We start from the raw sequence: 17,815 nt of genomic DNA on the forward strand, positions 1-17,815 counted from the left end.
GACCGTGTTTTCACAAACCACGGACCTCACGGTTCTGGGATGTGTCCAGCGGAGAAACAGTGAAGTTAATCAGGATCCAGCTTCATCATGGTATACTCTCAGGATGATAAGCGGCTGCTGACACACACAAACACACACACACACATTCTGCTGGAGAGGATCCTAACATCACATCTGGGTTATTGGGCAGAGAGTCACTCACAATCTTCTCAAGGATTTAACGTGTTTCTCCTCCTCGGTGAAGGTGGAGCGGGGATCATGTTTTAAACCCGCAGGAGCAACGGAGGCAGAGATCAGTGAGTTTTACTACAATCTTATATAAAACTACTTTAAAAGAAAATACTCAGATGGAGGCTTCTGCAGTCTGGTGTGATTTTGCATATCGTTCTTGTGTGTGTGCGTGTGCTCGTTATTTTTGCCTCTTGAGGAACTTTTCCAGTGTAAACTCCCAGACTATAACCAAAGCCGGGTTAAGGTTATGCATGAAGTTGGTCATGGTCAGAGTTAGGTTATCCCAAATGAATGGATGGATGCATATGTGTGTGTGTGTGTTTGTTTGTGTGTGTTTTTGTGTGTGTGTTTTTGTGTGTGTTTGTGTGTATAATACCAAATCTTTTTAAGATTTTTGTTCTCGTCATGATAGAGTTTGATCCTTATTTAACATCCCAGTAAAAGTACTTAAAACAACTGATGCATAAAAACTTATTGCACTTTTAAAACCTCTGATCCATATTCTCACTCTGTTTCCAGCACCGCATCGATTATCACTGATAAACTGTCTTCTCAAATGTTTTGTTTTTAAAGTTGGATTCAACTTAGAGTCCGGCAGAGAAAGACTGAGTTCCTGCTCAGGAATGCTATTACAGAAATCCCAAATCCTGCCTGCTGTTAATTCCCCTGCTCTACTTGTGTAAGGGGCTTGAGTTTGCAGAGCTCACACAGTTCAGGACTGGGTTTTGAATCTGAGCTGCACGGTGGAATCAGGGCTGACGCATGTGTCCTGTCGTAGATTCACTGTATTTCTCTGGAGCCTTAACATGCTATGTCTTGGATATTGATATTTCTTGAACATAGTTGGTTTATTATTCCAGGAATATGCACCCAAACGTCCACAGAGAGGAACACAGCAGTGGCACACCCGTGACCTTTTCATGTTTTATTTTATGATGCTATTTGTTTTTTAATCTTATTTAGATCTCATTTCAAAACAATGTTATACTGGTTATTAAATGAGTTAGTGCAGGTGAATGATAAGTTCATTTATGTTGTATTTTATTTCTGTCTTAAAATGCTTTATCAGAGCACATCAGGCACCTACACCCGTCAGTCTATACAAACCTTATGCGATGATCCCTGACTGTTAGTGCACTGTGTCATATATCACATCATCGGATGCTTTTAAGAGGTTAAAGTATCAATAAAACTATGTCCAGAAACTGAATACTCCTGCACAGTAATATCTAAGTCCTTAACATTTCATGTTATGTTGTATTATATAACCTGATCATATTTTTAAATATCCTTAAAGTAATTATATCTGCTAGATAAATGCAATTTAATGGAGTAAAGATATTTTTCTCTGAAATGTGGTCGAACTAAAGTATCAAGAAGCATAAAAGGAAATAGTCACGCCAAGTATAGGTATTACAAATAATACTATGTGAATATTTGTCACAATAATCTTAGTTCTGTGTGGTTTTTCTTGGTAAACTGTGTAATTTTCTGTTCATCAGATGACAACAGCGAGCTCACTGATTGGTCACAGGGCCTGAGTGACAGCCAGACGTTTGCCAGCAATGGGTCGGAAGTTGGATTTGTCGGGTCTGACGGACAACGAGGCGGAGCACGTGCTGCAGGTGGTGCAGAGGGACATGACGTTACGCAAGAAGGAGGAGAAGCGACTCAGGTGGGTTCAGACCACCGTGGTGAACGTGTCACAGGGTTGAGACCCAGATGAGCTGGCTGGCTTTTTTACACTCACTCTTAATGATCCTTACAATTTAACCCTCTGAGGACTGTCCTCTAAACACTGGGCAGGAAGGGAACGGCCCTTTCCTGTTGTACTCACACCAGCTTCCTCAGAACCAATCATGCCTTTGGAGCCCAAACACAATACACATGAACAGAAATACAAGAGGGAGATGCTAATGACGTGGGTTCGAGTCCGGGCAGAGAGTGAGGGGTGCATAATAGACGGAAAGGATTTGTTTTCAGATATTAAGAATAACACAGTTAGCTCATTTCCTCCCGGAGGAGCCTTCAACGTTAATCCTCCCCAAATGCTTTCATCGATCAGACCATTTAGTCAAATGATAAGTTGCTGTTCTAAGGTCAAATATTCAAGATCAAATAATCTGCTGTAATTTCCTGCAGCTTCTAATGCACCGGGCTTTAATGTGGAAATCTGTCTTCAGCCCCATTGTCTGTATTTTGAGCCACGGGACAACTCTGGGAACTTTATTTATACCAATCTTGACAGAGCAGGTTCATCCCTTGAGTTTTTCATTATGATAATATAATATAATATAATATAATATAATATAATATAATATAAGTATGCCTGTCTGTGTTCTGTATTTCCAGCAGTAGATCATGAACACAGACACCAGTTTAATCTCATAATGGAGTCATTTAGCTGCCTGTGCGGGAACTGTTGGGTTTCTCAGTAAGTTCCTGACCTCACTCTGTGAAGTGTCTCGAGATGATGTAGAGTGTAATTTGGCTGCAGACAAATTAAAATTGAATTTTATTAATATGTCTATACGTAGAATAATTTCAGTCGGCCGTTTGAGTGTTTTAGTCGATCTTGTGGAAGACCAATGTAAAGAAAAGTAGATAGAAAGTGAGGAGAAATAATATTATGGTATTTTCACAATACTGTTTGTGTTTCTTCACTGTTAAAAATGGTGCACTCTAGTGTACAAATAATATTTTCCAAATCCCCTCAGTTCTACTAATGAGAGGACAGTATAATGACCAAGCTGATTGTTTATTTCAGTTCACTCAGTTGTTAGTCTATTAGTTTGTTGTACGTAATAAACTACCACCTGAGTGTATCTGCAGTAAGTGATTATCAACCAGTATTTCTGCCTGTTCATTTTATTTTCCTCGAAAAAAAAATCCTGCATCATGTGGTATTAGCCTTGATCAGCTGTATTTTCAGGGGAGTTTCAAGGGACTTTGGGGGCCCCTTGGAAAAAGGGACCTGGGGGGTCCTGCATTGATTTTGGGGACTTGCAGTTCTCAGGGTTCTTCTCTCAGTTACCTACCCTGTTGCAACGCCTCTGAGTAGAGGGCTAAAATCCTGCAGCCTCACACAACATGCAAGAGCTAATGTAAACTAATTTCACAACACATTAAGTTGATGACCGTGTGTGCATCTTGATGGGGGGACCTTGAAAACAACTTGGACTAAGATCCCTAACCCTCAGCTGACAGACACCAATGAAACCATGACTGAAGTTATTCTATCGGAATCATTGCACAACCACAAGGTTTTTCCTGTGATACGACCGAGAGGGATTAAGTGGCGAGTGTTGCCATTTTCTCTCATTTCAACAAGTAAGGTGCTTATGAACAGCTAATCTGTTTACGAGGTATGAGGTGACACACGCTGACATTTCTCTGATGCTTCCAACCTGTTTCGGTTTTGGGAGAAGCCAAGAAGATAATTCCTCAGAGCTTGGATCTATTTTTCTCTGATAATGTTTGTCTCAACAGCTACAATAACTAAAAGCTGTGAATGGAACACATTCACACCATGTGTCTTTATAAGCAGAGGTATATAGACACTATAGGAACATGTACGGTTTTCTAATATCACATCTATCAGGTAAATCCCTGGTGTCACGCAGGCTGTGCTCCCTCGAGTTGTTAAGTGGGCTCCGACTTTATGAATCTCGCTTCTCGCTTTCTGCAGCGACTCCCCCTGGGATGGAAGTCAGCAGCCTCACAGAATGACAAACACCAGTGACTGATAGACGGGAGCGTATAGGAAAGCAATCAGTGTCTACAGCTGAAGTCAGGGAAGGAATATAGACGAGCTTGTGAATTTTGCTTTTGCACAAGATGGGCCCCCCATGTTTCAATTTAAGTTGGTCCTGCCTTGTTCTTCCGCTTCAGTCTCACTCTCGACAAAGGAAAATAACTAGGGATGAGATTAGCAGGATTTCTGTTTGGGTCGAGCAGTAAAAAGGTTTTAAAATCCTGCAGTAAACAGTATATTTTAACAGATTATTCAGGTTATTTAAACAGCCAGGTTCAACTAATCGAAATATATAAGCTTGATTATATATTTTGGGTACTTACTGTTTAATTTAATACTCAAAGTTCTGATATTCTCTGAAATTAGGCAGAGTTTAGTAGTTTCATGTAAAGCAATGTTACACTGATTTTGTTAACACACACATGCACAAACACCAGTTTCTCCAGACGCACAATGAAAATCCAAGCAAATAAAATGTCATGCTTTGTATTTCTTTGTGTACTATTCTGTATACACTTGATGTGTTAAGTGTACAAGCTACTGGATGATCTGAATTTCCCACGGGATTAATAAAGTATCCATCTATATATTTACATTCAAATATATCTTAAATAGACTGGGAGACAGATGGTGCACAAATAATAGTAATACATATTTTTACAGAATCAAATCGTGGAGTCTGTTTGTTTGTTTGTTTGATGGTTTGTTTGTTTGTAAGCAAGTTTAAAGAAAAACTACTGGATGGATTCCCATAAGGCAGTCTGGGTCAGGAAAGGGCCCATTCATTGTTGCTGTGCATCTGGATAAGGGAACATGTTTTGGATAGGGCTTTTTTTGACAGCTGATATCTATGTGTGTGAGACATTGGGTGCAGCTTGATTGGATTTAAAGAGACTGTTGGGCCTTGATGGAGGAATGTGCTGGACTGTGAGTTTTAATTGATTCAAAAGCCAAATAAAATGTGGCATAAAATACATTTTGCCACTACTGTTACTACTACTACTACTACTACACCTAACGTAACTTTAGCCCATGATACCTACTTTTTTGTTGTTATTATTAACTTTCTGGTTAAGCCCACAAATGAGGCAGGTTGGTGGCCACCCACAGTCTCACGCCACTGAAGAGAAGGACCCCTGGTGTATTCCACATTTCTCATAATAAACAACTGGATTGTATCTTCCTAAACAGAAATAGAACTGAGCCCCATCTACACCACAAAATAAATAATGTGAGTACACATTAGCAGATGTCACAGAGGCTTATCACCAAGAACCAGACTTTTTGTGAGGATTATTGTGTCTGACGCAGCTCGAAACCTGTTTGTTCTGTGTTTCCGCCCGAAGCTAGAAAGCTCCTTTAGACGAGGGAGTGTGAGGACAGAGCTGCTGAACCTGGACGGTTTCATGTGTCCTCACACGCTTTGAGATGAAAGAGAAATGACTGTTGCTGCTGCTGCTGCTGCTCGTGTTTGCTCTGTCACCATTGTGGTTGTTGTTCATTTTGTAACTCTGCATGTTACTTCACTATTTTGTGTGTGTCTGTGTGTGTGTGTGTGTGTGTGTGTGTGTGTGTGCTATGTTTCCTAGTTATTTATACCGTCCTTTGAGTCTGAGTAATGTTGTATGCTGCTGCGGTGAGAGAGCAGCCGTCTCTCTCTGTCAGACGGGCACGTTAGGGACACTGGTACATTTTTATAGTTTGAGAGTCGGGAGAAAATGTGACCTGGAGGTTAGGGCTGCTCGAATCACCTGCGTTAATGTTCAAGGACATGTGGCTTTTATAAGAGAATTTCCAAGTTGTATGGGGTGTATAATAGAGCTGAATCATGATGGAAATCTTTTGGTTATTGATCCATCTTAACGGGAGATTCTACTTTCTCAAATGCTGATTTCTTCCTTTACTTTATTGGACTAAATATTTGTAGAATTTAAACCACATTTGGACAAAGTCAAACATTTATTCTTATTCTTTAAGAAGCAATTTAAAAGTAAAAAATGTATCCTCAGCTTAATCTGCATCTGCACCAGGTTTGCTGGGTTCCTCTCAGGTCAAGGTATCGTCCGTCCACCACACCACAACACAACACAAACAAACACACGCGTGTATATACAATCTACACAAAAGCTCCACATTTTCTTTCCTTCACATTTTGAACTTGATTCATTTAAACCTGAATGAAACCGACCTGGAGGCTCAGAGTGTGTGTGTCCCTGCCTCTCTCCTCATGATGTCAGACTCCATCAGTCTCCAGCAACAATCACCCATAAATCATTCAGTCCTGGCTGATGCCGGTGCAGCCCAAAATAAGGGATGTTTTTCTTTTTTACCCAGACGTACACCACTTTCTTGTTCTCTGCCTCAATCACTCACCCATTTATCAATTTTGTTTTCCTAGTGTAATTTACTATCCCTTTGCTTTCGCCTGGTGTGCACATGTTTTATAATATTGTGTGATTAACTATTCATGTGCTGATGTGTGTGGATCAGTGTATTAAATAAACTGTATGAGATATTTTAAAGGATGAGAGATTTCCTTTCCTCTAACATGGAACTGGTTTCACAGCTCACAACTATGCAGCTGTAAAATATAATAAAAACCCGGTTCTCTGCATGTTTTTATAAGGCGGCTGTTTTCAAAAGGAAAAGACCCTAAAAACCTTTTAATATCATAAAGTTAGAAACGAGCAGTTAAACACAGTGGTGCATTTAGAAGCTCAGAAGACAGATACTTCTCTCAACAGGTGGTGGAGCTAAAAACAAAGCTAAAAACAGTGAATATTGGACTGAAGCATGGGTCAAAGTTATGATATTGTCACTCTATAATGGTTTGCTGTATAATTAGACAACGGTTTTCTCATCATATCAATTCAAATGTTTGTTTTGTTCTCAGCTTTCTTTCGTTTTACCTAAAGTGGTGAGAAAATCCGACGTTGAAAGTTTAATATAAATATAAAGTGTAAAAGTTATTAAAGCATCTACATTTCCATTTTCATTTCCATACACTCAACTTGGGAAACTCCCACGTACATGTTATATGACATAAAAGCTCCAAACCTCTAAAGCTAAGAACTTAATTGTGAGGTTGCTTTCTCAAACAATACTGTTTATTTTCCTTGAGCATCCGGAGCCGTACAGACAGAAAAGCTCCTGCTGCTGTCGAGGGAACTCACTAATGAAGTATTCAGCTCTGCTGCCTCCTTTAACCTTTACAAGGGCTCGGCAGACAACAGTTATTATGAATAAAGAAAGATGCAATGTGCTGATTAAATATTCAGATGTTGTTGGATGATTTTTTTCTCTTGTCACTTGGAATTAAAATGGTACATTAGAATTAGTTACTGTGCCACTCCTTTTTTTAATCATTTAGAAAATGATTAAATGATGAAATGTTTTGAAACCACTTTAATTTCGGAATCATCTTTATTAAAGGGAGGCAGAGGATTTAGGTGTGTATGTGCATGCGTGTGTGTGTCTGTGTGTGTGATTGTCATTGTGATAATCATTCTATTTGACACAATAAACCCTCAACAGAGATGAACTGCTTCCCAATCTCATTCCACACACAGATCCCCCACACCCACACCCACACACACATTCTGACTTAATATGCATTATTTTAATAGATTCATCATAAGTCTCTCTCTCTCTTACACAGACACATTCCTGATTCCAGTATGTTCTCCCTCTAACCATCCTCTCATCCCTCCCTCCCTCCCTCTCCTCCCCACAGTGAACTGAAGCAGGAGCTGGAGGAGGAGGGCAGTCGCTGCCTCCTGCTGTCACGGCAGAGTTGCTTCAACCAGCGCTGCTGCATCCGCTGCTGCTTGCCCTTCACCTTCCTGTTCAACCCCAAACGCCAGTGCCGCGACTGCCGCTACAACGTCTGCAAGGCCTGCAGGGTCTACGTCAAGCAGGACAAAGCCTGGCTCTGCTCCGCCTGCCAGAAGAGCAGGTAAGGTCAGCAGTGGTGCTGGTGCATCAGTTACTAAGTGTGTGTGTGCATGTGCCTCCTGCAAGGAGGTCAAGTTCAGGATGAGAGTCTGACGCTGACGTCAAAGGTTGATAAGGTCTTACTCTGCTGCTGCTGCTGCTGGAGAGATGGATTTAGAACATAATTCGCAAAACATGAAGTCGACCACTGGCTGGAATGTTTTTACGCATCCTGACAACGCACCATGACAGAGGGAACAGGACTCACCTGTTTGTGGGGCTGGAGTCTCCATTTCTTCTATAAAGAGTGTGAAAGTTTTAATTGCAAGTTCTATTCACTGTATTTCAGGGATAGTTGAATTTAGAATATTTTCTAGCTTTCATTACAAAACCTTTCGGGATATTTGTATGAGTGGTGGAGTAAATTAATATGTGCGTTACATGCGCTGCTTAACAGTTCAGCTATTAAAACACAGTAACGCCAGAATGCAGCTGAGGTCCATGTCTTGACTTATCCTTAGGTCCTGCAGTGGATGCCATGTATTCAATTCACAGTTTAAATATACGTTTTTTTCCTGAAAGAACATTTGATTGATGAACATTTATTTTCATCAATGCACAAAACACTGTCTTTCTATGTTAAGCAGCTGTGCAGAGGTTGTTGTTCCTGGCTGAGCTGTGTGAAGTCTGATAAATTGCCTTGAGTGACATCACTTGCGTCAGCTTTGATTCGGGCTGAAGAGCAGAATTTCCTCGAGGGTATTTGTTCCAAAAGAAGTGAGCTCACCAGACCTGCTCATCTCTGCTGGAGGCGAGGAGCTGGAAGGGACGTTAGTCACCGAGAGCATAACTGCTCGACAACATATCAGAGTGCAAAGCTTAATATTTTCATCACACTGTAGTAAACACAGAGCAGGGACAAAGAATTTTATTGATCATAATCTGGGGTTTTGCAGATTCATTCAATATTTCGGGTTAGGGTTAGCACCATCCTGCCGAGTGCAGAAGTTTCCTGGAGACGAGTGACACTTTGACACTTGGGAGACTTTCTGTGTTACTTTCAGCCCCCCCCCCCCCAGCCCCTTGTCAACACACCGACTGCACCCGCTCCCACTCACAGCCCGTCACATGGAGCTCAGTGACATGTGAGCAGATGGTAACTCATTAAACATGCTGACACGAGTTCCTCTGCTGCGTCCCTCAGCTGCCACTCCTCGACATTCAATTCAATCCAAGTTCATTTGCGTCTCAAACAGGAGACATGAAGGTGAGGAGTGAAAACCGTTATTATATTATATAGTAATTGTATCATAGGAAGTTTAGACAGGAATCAAAGTCCACTCTTACGGTGACTGTGTTTTTATAATTGATAATACGTGGCAATGTTCTTGATGAAGGAAAATCGAACTACCCAATGACCTTTTCACAAATGTTTCATTCTCCCTTTGTGTTGTTATTTGTCATCTTCCTCTGTTACACTTGCACACAGTTGTCGTTTGTGTAAATGGCCATACAACGGTTAGTGGGTGGTACCTCCATTTGTTTGATACTTTCTATATGCAAATCAAATGGCTTTATTCTGGATGTACTTGTCATTTGGTAAAACAGTAAAAACAGAAACGCTGCCTAACTGCATTTTCCAACTCTATCATGGACATAAATGACCCGACTCTCAAACTCTTGTTCTGCTGTTTAACCTTTGAGTTCAAAGTTGTTCGAATTTATGCACAAACACTCACACACACGCAAACAGATGAACAAGGTCACACATGTTTCTCGGAGCCGCTCCTCAGGCTACCTGAGTCTCCTGTTAACAGGCTTCACCCTGCAGCTGCAGTGAAGCTGCAGGGTGGAGTGGATGGGTTCATCCGGCCGGTGAGACAAACTGTACACACGACATCCACTTTGTAAAGGTGCAGTTGGCAGAAGAGAAAACAAATCTGGACCAAAATACATTTTTGGATGCGTGTCGCCTTTACCTGTCACCGATTATCTTCTGTAACTCTATGTGTTGCTAGAGGCTTCTTGTCTCCTCAAAGCTAAATATGTGGTGGATTTGTCTGATTAGTCACAGTGTAAGATGCAAAGTTTGTTTTTATATATGTAAAGTCAATGCAATGGGGAGATTTTTCACCTCTTCTGTTTACAAAACTGGCTGTTAATGCTGTTTTAATTGCACTTCTTATTACGTCTATGTTTCCTTTTATCCTGTTTCACTATGAACCTCTGTCTGTTCTACTTTTTATTGTGACTTACTGTTGATTACTTTTTTATTGTGTCACGTGACTGAAAAATGCTAATATACCTTTTTCTGCAGTTGATATGAAGGTTAATAGCTGTATTTCCATATATTTACGATAAGATACAAAAATAAAAAACTTAAATGTCAGTTTTTTGTGTCTTTCTCAGGCTGTTGAAGACTCAGTCACTGGAATGGTTCTACACTGATGTGAAGAGGCGCTTCAAGAGATTTGGCAGCGCCAAAGTGCTGAAGACTCTCTACAGGAAGCACTTGGCTCAGCACAGTGCGCTCTCAGAGCTGACTGGTAATCTATCAATCAATCCCTTTTTATTTGTGTCTAGAGAAAAACATAGAAACCTCAGAGAGAACCAACATCTACTCTGTCCATTATGTGTTGTCAGGAAATGTATTATTTCAGTTAAAGGCTCAGTTAGAATTTAGAGTTAACCGTTAAAAAAAAAGGAAATGAAAACGAACAACACAATAATTGACCCTCCGATTACTGAAAAGGTTCAATCCTCTATCTGAGCAGTTCAGACCTTTATCATAAACCTATTCCTTCATTGAATGCTCTAAACACATCTCTGTACGGAGACATTACTCTCATGTGTGTGAAACTGTGTCCACCTGATTTTTGAATTTGTCGGAGTTCTGAGGTTCCACATGTCAAACCAGTTGAGAACTGGACCTCAGGCTGGAACAGGATTAATCTCTTGCTTGGCTTTCATCTCACATAACTTCAGCAGATTAATGTGACCGCTGCCAGACTCCAAACTGTGTGTGTGCTTCCTCTGCGTCAGAAGAGACACAAGGGATCCGACCTTCTGGGTCTCAGTTTATAAAAGCTTTTGTATAAACTGCACAGTTGTTGTTATAAAAACCGATTTATTATAACTCGAATGGAGCTGAAATGTTTAGTTTCTTGATCAAATAGTTGATTGACTGATAATCAAAGATTATTTTTTTTGTTTTTTGTTTATTAAATGTAAGTAGTCATTGAGTTAAATTATGTTTCCATGTAATAGTAAACTTAATAACTTTTGATTTTGTGATGTTGCACAAACATTTTTAAATGTCACAATGGGATCTGACCTGAGGGCCACTTGCTGACAGAAGACACAAACTTTTCTCAGTTTCACCAATCATTCATTTTAATTTAAAGTTTTTTAAATTTAAGTGACAATTCATTCCTGATCATTGATAAAAGCAGATTGTGAATATAATGTTTCTTTTCAGGGGTTTCTCCTTACAAGGTTTACAATTGAATTGATTTGGTTTCCTCCATTCGACCACATGGGGCAAACTCCTTATTAAGAAGAGAGCTGTCTCAGTCTTATTCCCTCTCCACTGGGTCAGTAGCATATTTCTTTACGCAGCTCCAGAGCTTAATGTGAATCTTGTGGCACAAACAGGGTAAGGAAGATGTATTTGCTCTGCTATGACTGAGCAGCACATGCTCCTCCATGCACACATAACAAGAGGAGGAGGAGTTAATCTCCAGGTCATGGGTTCAAAGCTTCTAGCTGTGATTGAACAGGAGAGGGGCTTTAGAGGATGGTGTTTTGTGGAGGTCGCTGGCTGCAGATGATGCAGCGCTGTGACCCTGGTGGGAGGAGGCCTGATGTGGGCCGGCATCAGGACGCTGCTCTGCGTCTCATTCTGATTCAGGAAGCTCTTTTTTTGCATTTTACACTTGGCACACAACATATCATGCATTTTAATTTGTTCATGACAGACCCGCTTCGCTTCAGCCGTATGAATTCAGCTGCCAAATCCCATCAGCATAGTCTGACTCATACTAATGTTGCCTTGCATGAGACAAATGGGATGCTGCATGAAAAGCACCAGAAATAATGGAGCTGACATTTGGGAGCTGAGAGCTGTGGGGTAGAGGCATCATCGTGTGTGAGCTTTATTTGGCAGTGGAGCATTTTCCACCACAGCCCGGTGACTCAACAGCGCTCACAGATATCCTCCTGTAAAGAGTAACGCAAAAAGAGAAAAGTGACCCCGGGGAGCGGAGGGAGTGGGTGAGAGAACGAACGTAGTATAAATCGGATCTTCTTATGCGTCATAAGTCAAAACGTCATAGTTTTCAACAAACAGGCATTTTGAAATCACATTTAAATTGACAAGATGCAGGTTTTTACTTGGATCTGCACCAATCCGCACATTTTGAATAAATCATCTAATTATGCTTCTTTTTTTACATTAAGATCCATGTCCGCCCCCCTGATTTAGATCTGAACCAAACATTTTATAGGTTATTTCTGGACCCTTCCACCACGTTTCATTATAATCCATCCAGAGAATTTAGCAAAATACTGCTAATGGACGGACGGACGAAAACATGAACTCCTTTTCTGATCTCAAACAGATTTAAAAGATATAGGAAACCATAAATTTACACTTAACAAAACAAAACAACACTTTTTAATTTTTGACTTGAAAATCATAGGTTTAATACTAGTTTAATTGTCCAATTAACAACCCACATGTCAATGTTTTTTTAACAATCTTTGGTTAAAACTGATTTGACGGGATTGCGAATGAGTTTAACTACTGTGAGATAACCTGCTGTCATTCACTGTACATTCATGGTAATACTGATCACTGTGGTGACACATATACTCATGTATGTTACTGTCAGTTCATCATGTTCACACGGTGCCTTCAGGGAAACTGTGGCCTTAATCTGCTGTGAAAGACTCTATTCCCTGTTCCGAGGCTAAATGTGTCCTGAGTCTCTGCAGCACAGTCACCAGAGGGTCATAGGAACAAACTCCAGCCTCTGAAATACAAATAAATATCCTGAGTTAATGGACGTCTCACACCAGTGAACTTGTGCCCTGCCCATAGTTTTTAGTCTCCAAGAATACGAGTAGAGTGCTCTCTGCCTTTTAAAAATAATCTGCAGTTTAGTAAAATGATTGGAAGTGACCCTGAGTTCTCTACTTCTCAACCAGCGCCTGCGGTGCAGATCAGGTTGCCTGGTAATGCCACACACGAGTCCACGCTAATGCACTTACATAACCTCCAATGGCTGCATTGTTGCATGAATATTTACATAACGTGACAAGGACTCAAGGCTCAGCATTAGAGGGGGGGCACTATGGACATAATGACAGGTTTAATGAACTTTAAAATGTCAAACTTCATATTAAAAGAGTGATGCTATCGGCTCAATAGGTTTCAGAATTATTTATGTTTACAATGTGGATATGATCAACCAGTTATTTTAAATTGTCTTTATTTTGTCTTTAAATAATCACTTTGATGTTATGTATTTGTATATCCATGTCCACATCTGTGTGTGTGTGTGTGTGTGTGTGTGTGTGTGTGTGTGTACAGAGGGCAGCGCCTACGAGGAGAGCGTCTGCAATGAGGGCAGCGTCTGTGGGAGCGACTCAACCTTCTACAGACAAAGTGAAGGTACAGACATATTTGATTTATTCATAAAAACATTGTTTATCCTAAGCTGCTTCCTCCATCCTCATATCAAATGGGCAGATAAAAAGGCCCAAGGGTCTAATATACACATTTCCCCACAATATTCAATGGAGACTAGATTTTGCAACGGGCCCCCAAGATGGAAGTGATAATTAGATAAAAATGTTGGAGACACTTTGAAACTCTTTCCTTGTCAGTTTTCTATTAACTCAGTTGATTGAATCAGTTCACACTATTTACCTCGCAGTGAACCTGGCACCTTCGGGGACTCGGGGCAGTTGCCTGACTGTTAATCCAGCTTCCTGCAGTGAGCACTGAATTTCATTTCCATAAGAAATGGATCACAAACTGACCTTCTGAGGCCCTGTTATCCACTTCAAGGTTAAATGATCAATCCACTCAGGAAGCCATAAGCTCAGATATTCAACACCGACTGTGCTGACACCCTCCTTGTACCTCACAGCCCATAACACAGTGGAGAATGAATAGTTTGATTACTTTGGAGCTGGTTGCATTAAAATACATGTGTTGGTCTGATGTCCCACTGAAGTCTCACATCTCAGTTCACTGCACCAACAGGATGAGTGACTGAAAACATGAATGAAAAGCTGCAGCAGCCCGATGGTCTCGCCTCAGTCTGCTGTGGCTCAGAAACATGGCTGAGGCTGGGACACATCAGTAATGCAATGCTGAAAACAATGCAATTACACTGAGTGACTGACGTTTTTGACCAAACTGTGACTCTGGTATTTGTCTGCCTGCAGAGCACAGCATGGCGGAGACGCTCACTGTGGCCTTGCGGGTGGCAGAGGAAGCCATAGACGAGGCCATTTCCGAGGCGGAGTACGACACTGCCAGTCAGGTTATTGATGTTACTCATTTCTTATCAATAGTGTTATTATAAATAGACATTTTCTGGTAAATTGCTGTCTTTCACTTACACAAAAACAGATCTTAGAAGTTGTTTCTCTATAAACAGCAATGCACCAGAGTGGATTTTCAGACCATACTCAGTACTGTCATGTTTATGTTTCACTCTGTAATATTTATTCATCTGTATTCATGACACTTTAATACGACAATATGATACATAACGTAATATAGAATATGGAATAAAATTACATAAATCATAGGCCGATAATACTTAACACATAGTAGTGATTTTTCGGAACATGTGGTTCTATGTCACAAGTGCACAAACCTTTTGTCTACAAAGAGACACACAATGTTTAAAATGATGTGAATCATTGTCATACTTGGCATGGGTGTTATGCAATACATCCACTAGAGGGCAGTGCAGAATCAAGAGTCTCAACCCCGAAACTCAGAATTTCCGACGCTGTTGGAGTTTCTTCCTTGAGTCCACTGGTCGTCTGCTGGAACCGTTAGCTACATGATTCCTGGCGGTCCTGTTCTGTTCTGTCTGTTTCGTAACAAAATGATGGACATGGTCACAGAATACAGAATACAGACAGAAGACTCTGTCTGTCGCCATTGACACATGCAGCATAAATGAGCCTGAACAACCAAGTGACACAACAGGATGACAGAGATGCAGAACAACTACAAAGAAAATCTGAACTACAACTACAGAGACACAGATGGACCAGAGAGAGACGCAGTAAAACAAGAAATGCAAAACAACTAGAAAAAGATTAAAAAAATGGCCGAGCGACAATACAACTTAAGTCTTTAAATCTCTTTCATGTAGAAGAAGAGTTTGTCTTTTAAACATCCTTGTCCATGGCCCTGGGCCCCGGGTCTAATAATCTATTCCTTGTTTGACTATAATATTTCAGTTTTCCAACACTTCATCCTTCATTAGACATGTACATTAATATCAGGTACTCTCAGGTTATTGGCTCATATCTCATAATGTTTTCAATGGGCATCCATAACTTAAATTCCTTAATCATTTTATGACACCAGAAACTTAAACTGTAAGATAAATCTGAAATACAGCAGCGGACACTGAGAACTACTAGTGTACGTTCGAAGAGATTTATTAATCTGTTAAAGTACCCCAAAGCTTTTCAACAGAGTACATCAAATATGTATATTCAGAGTGTATACTTAGAGAAGTAATCAGCTTATAATGTGTGTGTGTGTGTGTGTGTGTGTGGTGCTTAAAAGCTTTCTTATTTGTGTGTGTGTGTGTTTGTTTGTTTGTTTACCAGGAGAAGCAGGATGAGGCCCACTATCTGCGGGAGCACAGAGGAGAGCTCATAGACGAACTGGCTAAAACTATTGTGCAAAAAGTGAGAAGAAAAACAAACAACGGGTTTCAATGTTGCATGTGTGAGCTGCTGCAGAGTCACTTTGCACAGACAGATGTTTTATAGTTTGTAATTAGGCTGATTCACTGTGTGGGAATCGGTTACGCAACAGTCCAATGTCAGTCAGCGGGTGAAGCTTTCACAGCTGTTCTGCTGCAAACATATTCCTCCTGCAACCAGAACAACAAACCATTAATGTGCATTGGATGAAGAATATACTGTATATTGTGTGTTCTGATCTGGTATCAGAGTTGCATGAAGTATTGATAACGTGTCTGTGTATTGAAGATCATTAACAGGAAGAAGACTTTGGCTGAGATGAGGACAGAGTACGACCAGGACTGGCCCCTCGGACAAACCAGCGACCCTCATCATCATCATCAGTCAACCTGTGATGAAACCTCCTGCTCGCTCACACACCAACCAGGCCTCTGGGTAACAGATCACACACACACACACACACACACACACACACACACACAAACACACCTGCAGGGTCATGGAGGGACCCACACAAATTCTTGTACTAGTGAGGACACTCGCTGCCAAAAATATATTCCTCAGCCCCCTCAACAATAAGTATCACAACTAAATGCCCGACCCGAATCCTCCTAACCATCATACAGCCCTTTGAAAAAGTGGGTTGGCCAAAATGTGCCAGTGGTGTGTGGGTGTGGTGATAAATGCTGACCTCTGCTGGTAAAACTGTTAAACACACGGGTGAGATTTTTATAAACATCTTTTAAGACCCTTTTAAATGTGTCCTCTCTCTCTCCTCAGAGGTCACACTCTGCCTTCTCCCTGTTGTCCACCGACGCTCCAGGGCTGATACAAGAATCTCTGCAAACGTTGAAGAAGGAAGGCAGCGGCTCGACCATCTCTGCCTGGAAGAGTGTGGACCTCCTCGACAACGCCGGTACGCGCATTACTGTGACCTCTGTAACCTCAGCTGTGACCTCTGAGAGCGGAGTCACGCCCAGAATTATCAAACCCAAAGACAACTTATTTCAAATTCGAGCTGAAATCTCCCAACATTTTTTTTCTAGTTTTCTGATGTTGAATATTGCTTCCCAAATAATAGTGGTTCCGGATTTTTGTTCTAGAATATAGTATTAATGTTGTATAGATTCAGTAAAGATTTTTCCAAAAGGGGATAACAATTAAAAAGAAAAGAGGTGTGACGTGGACACAGGCTCAAGTCTGTCAGCTAATAATTACCCCCTCTCTGTTTTGTTGCTCTATGATTTCGGTTTATTTGTGTATTTGACATATGTCCTCTTCTTCTGCCCGTCTACATGATATCTGTGCTTGCACGCAAAGGTGTATCTTCAGTCCTGAAGAGCCCAGACGGGAACTGGATCGCCCTGCAGAGCACCCAGCTGTCTCGCCCCACCCTGCTGACCCGAAGGAAGAGCCAGGTCTACAGTGCCTTGGAGAGGGAGTCCGGGGTGGTGTCCGCCTACGAAGGCATGGACTCTGACGACGAGGACAAGCCTGAGCCCGACAGCTCCTGGGGCGCTGCCCTCCAGCAGATCCACAGGAAGATGACGGACTGCAACCTGAACCTGCAGGACGCTCAGGACAGTGTGGCGTCCCCGCTGACGAGCCGCAGAGGCAGCAGAGACGCTCTGTTTTCAGACTCTGAGGGGAACAGGAAACCTCATAAACCTCTGGTCGCTCTGTTTAAGAGGAAGGTGCCTGCGGAGATCAGGCGACCTTCAGCATTACGAAGGACGAGTATCATTGATGTGAACTTCAATGTAGAAGGAGCGACGGAGGAAGAGGAGGAGAGGAGTGGTGTGGAGGCTGAGCCAGAGGGGGGGAAAGCCAGGAGATCGCGGAGGAAAAGGAAGAGTAAAAAAGTAGCTGCTTCTTCTTCTGTGTCGGTAAGAAATATCTCATATTAATTTACAAACTGATGAGATTTGA

At 41.3% G+C, this 17,815-nt stretch overlaps 1 protein-coding gene across 2 annotated transcripts in view; it reads left to right on the forward strand.

The window, feature by feature from the left end:
* The window catches only part of LOC128454980 (rab effector MyRIP), a 24,883-nt gene continuing 7,068 nt past the window's right edge, over positions 1 to 17,815 (forward strand). For both annotated transcript variants that reach the window (XM_053438599.1, XM_053438600.1), the window contains exons 1-10: positions 1 to 296; positions 1,734 to 1,906; positions 7,719 to 7,940; positions 10,328 to 10,464; positions 13,512 to 13,592; positions 14,375 to 14,472; positions 15,788 to 15,868; positions 16,175 to 16,321; positions 16,667 to 16,802; positions 17,207 to 17,772. In XM_053438599.1, the coding sequence (XP_053294574.1) occupies positions 1,797 to 1,906; positions 7,719 to 7,940; positions 10,328 to 10,464; positions 13,512 to 13,592; positions 14,375 to 14,472; positions 15,788 to 15,868; positions 16,175 to 16,321; positions 16,667 to 16,802; positions 17,207 to 17,772 (1,578 nt within the window). In that variant the 5' untranslated portion in view covers positions 1 to 296; positions 1,734 to 1,796. The remainder of the gene's footprint in view (positions 297 to 1,733; positions 1,907 to 7,718; positions 7,941 to 10,327; positions 10,465 to 13,511; positions 13,593 to 14,374; positions 14,473 to 15,787; positions 15,869 to 16,174; positions 16,322 to 16,666; positions 16,803 to 17,206; positions 17,773 to 17,815) is intronic.

The sequence above is a fragment of the Pleuronectes platessa genome, chromosome 13, assembly GCF_947347685.1.
Source record: "Pleuronectes platessa chromosome 13, fPlePla1.1, whole genome shotgun sequence".
NCBI classification, from domain to species: Eukaryota; Metazoa; Chordata; class Actinopteri; order Pleuronectiformes; family Pleuronectidae; genus Pleuronectes; species Pleuronectes platessa.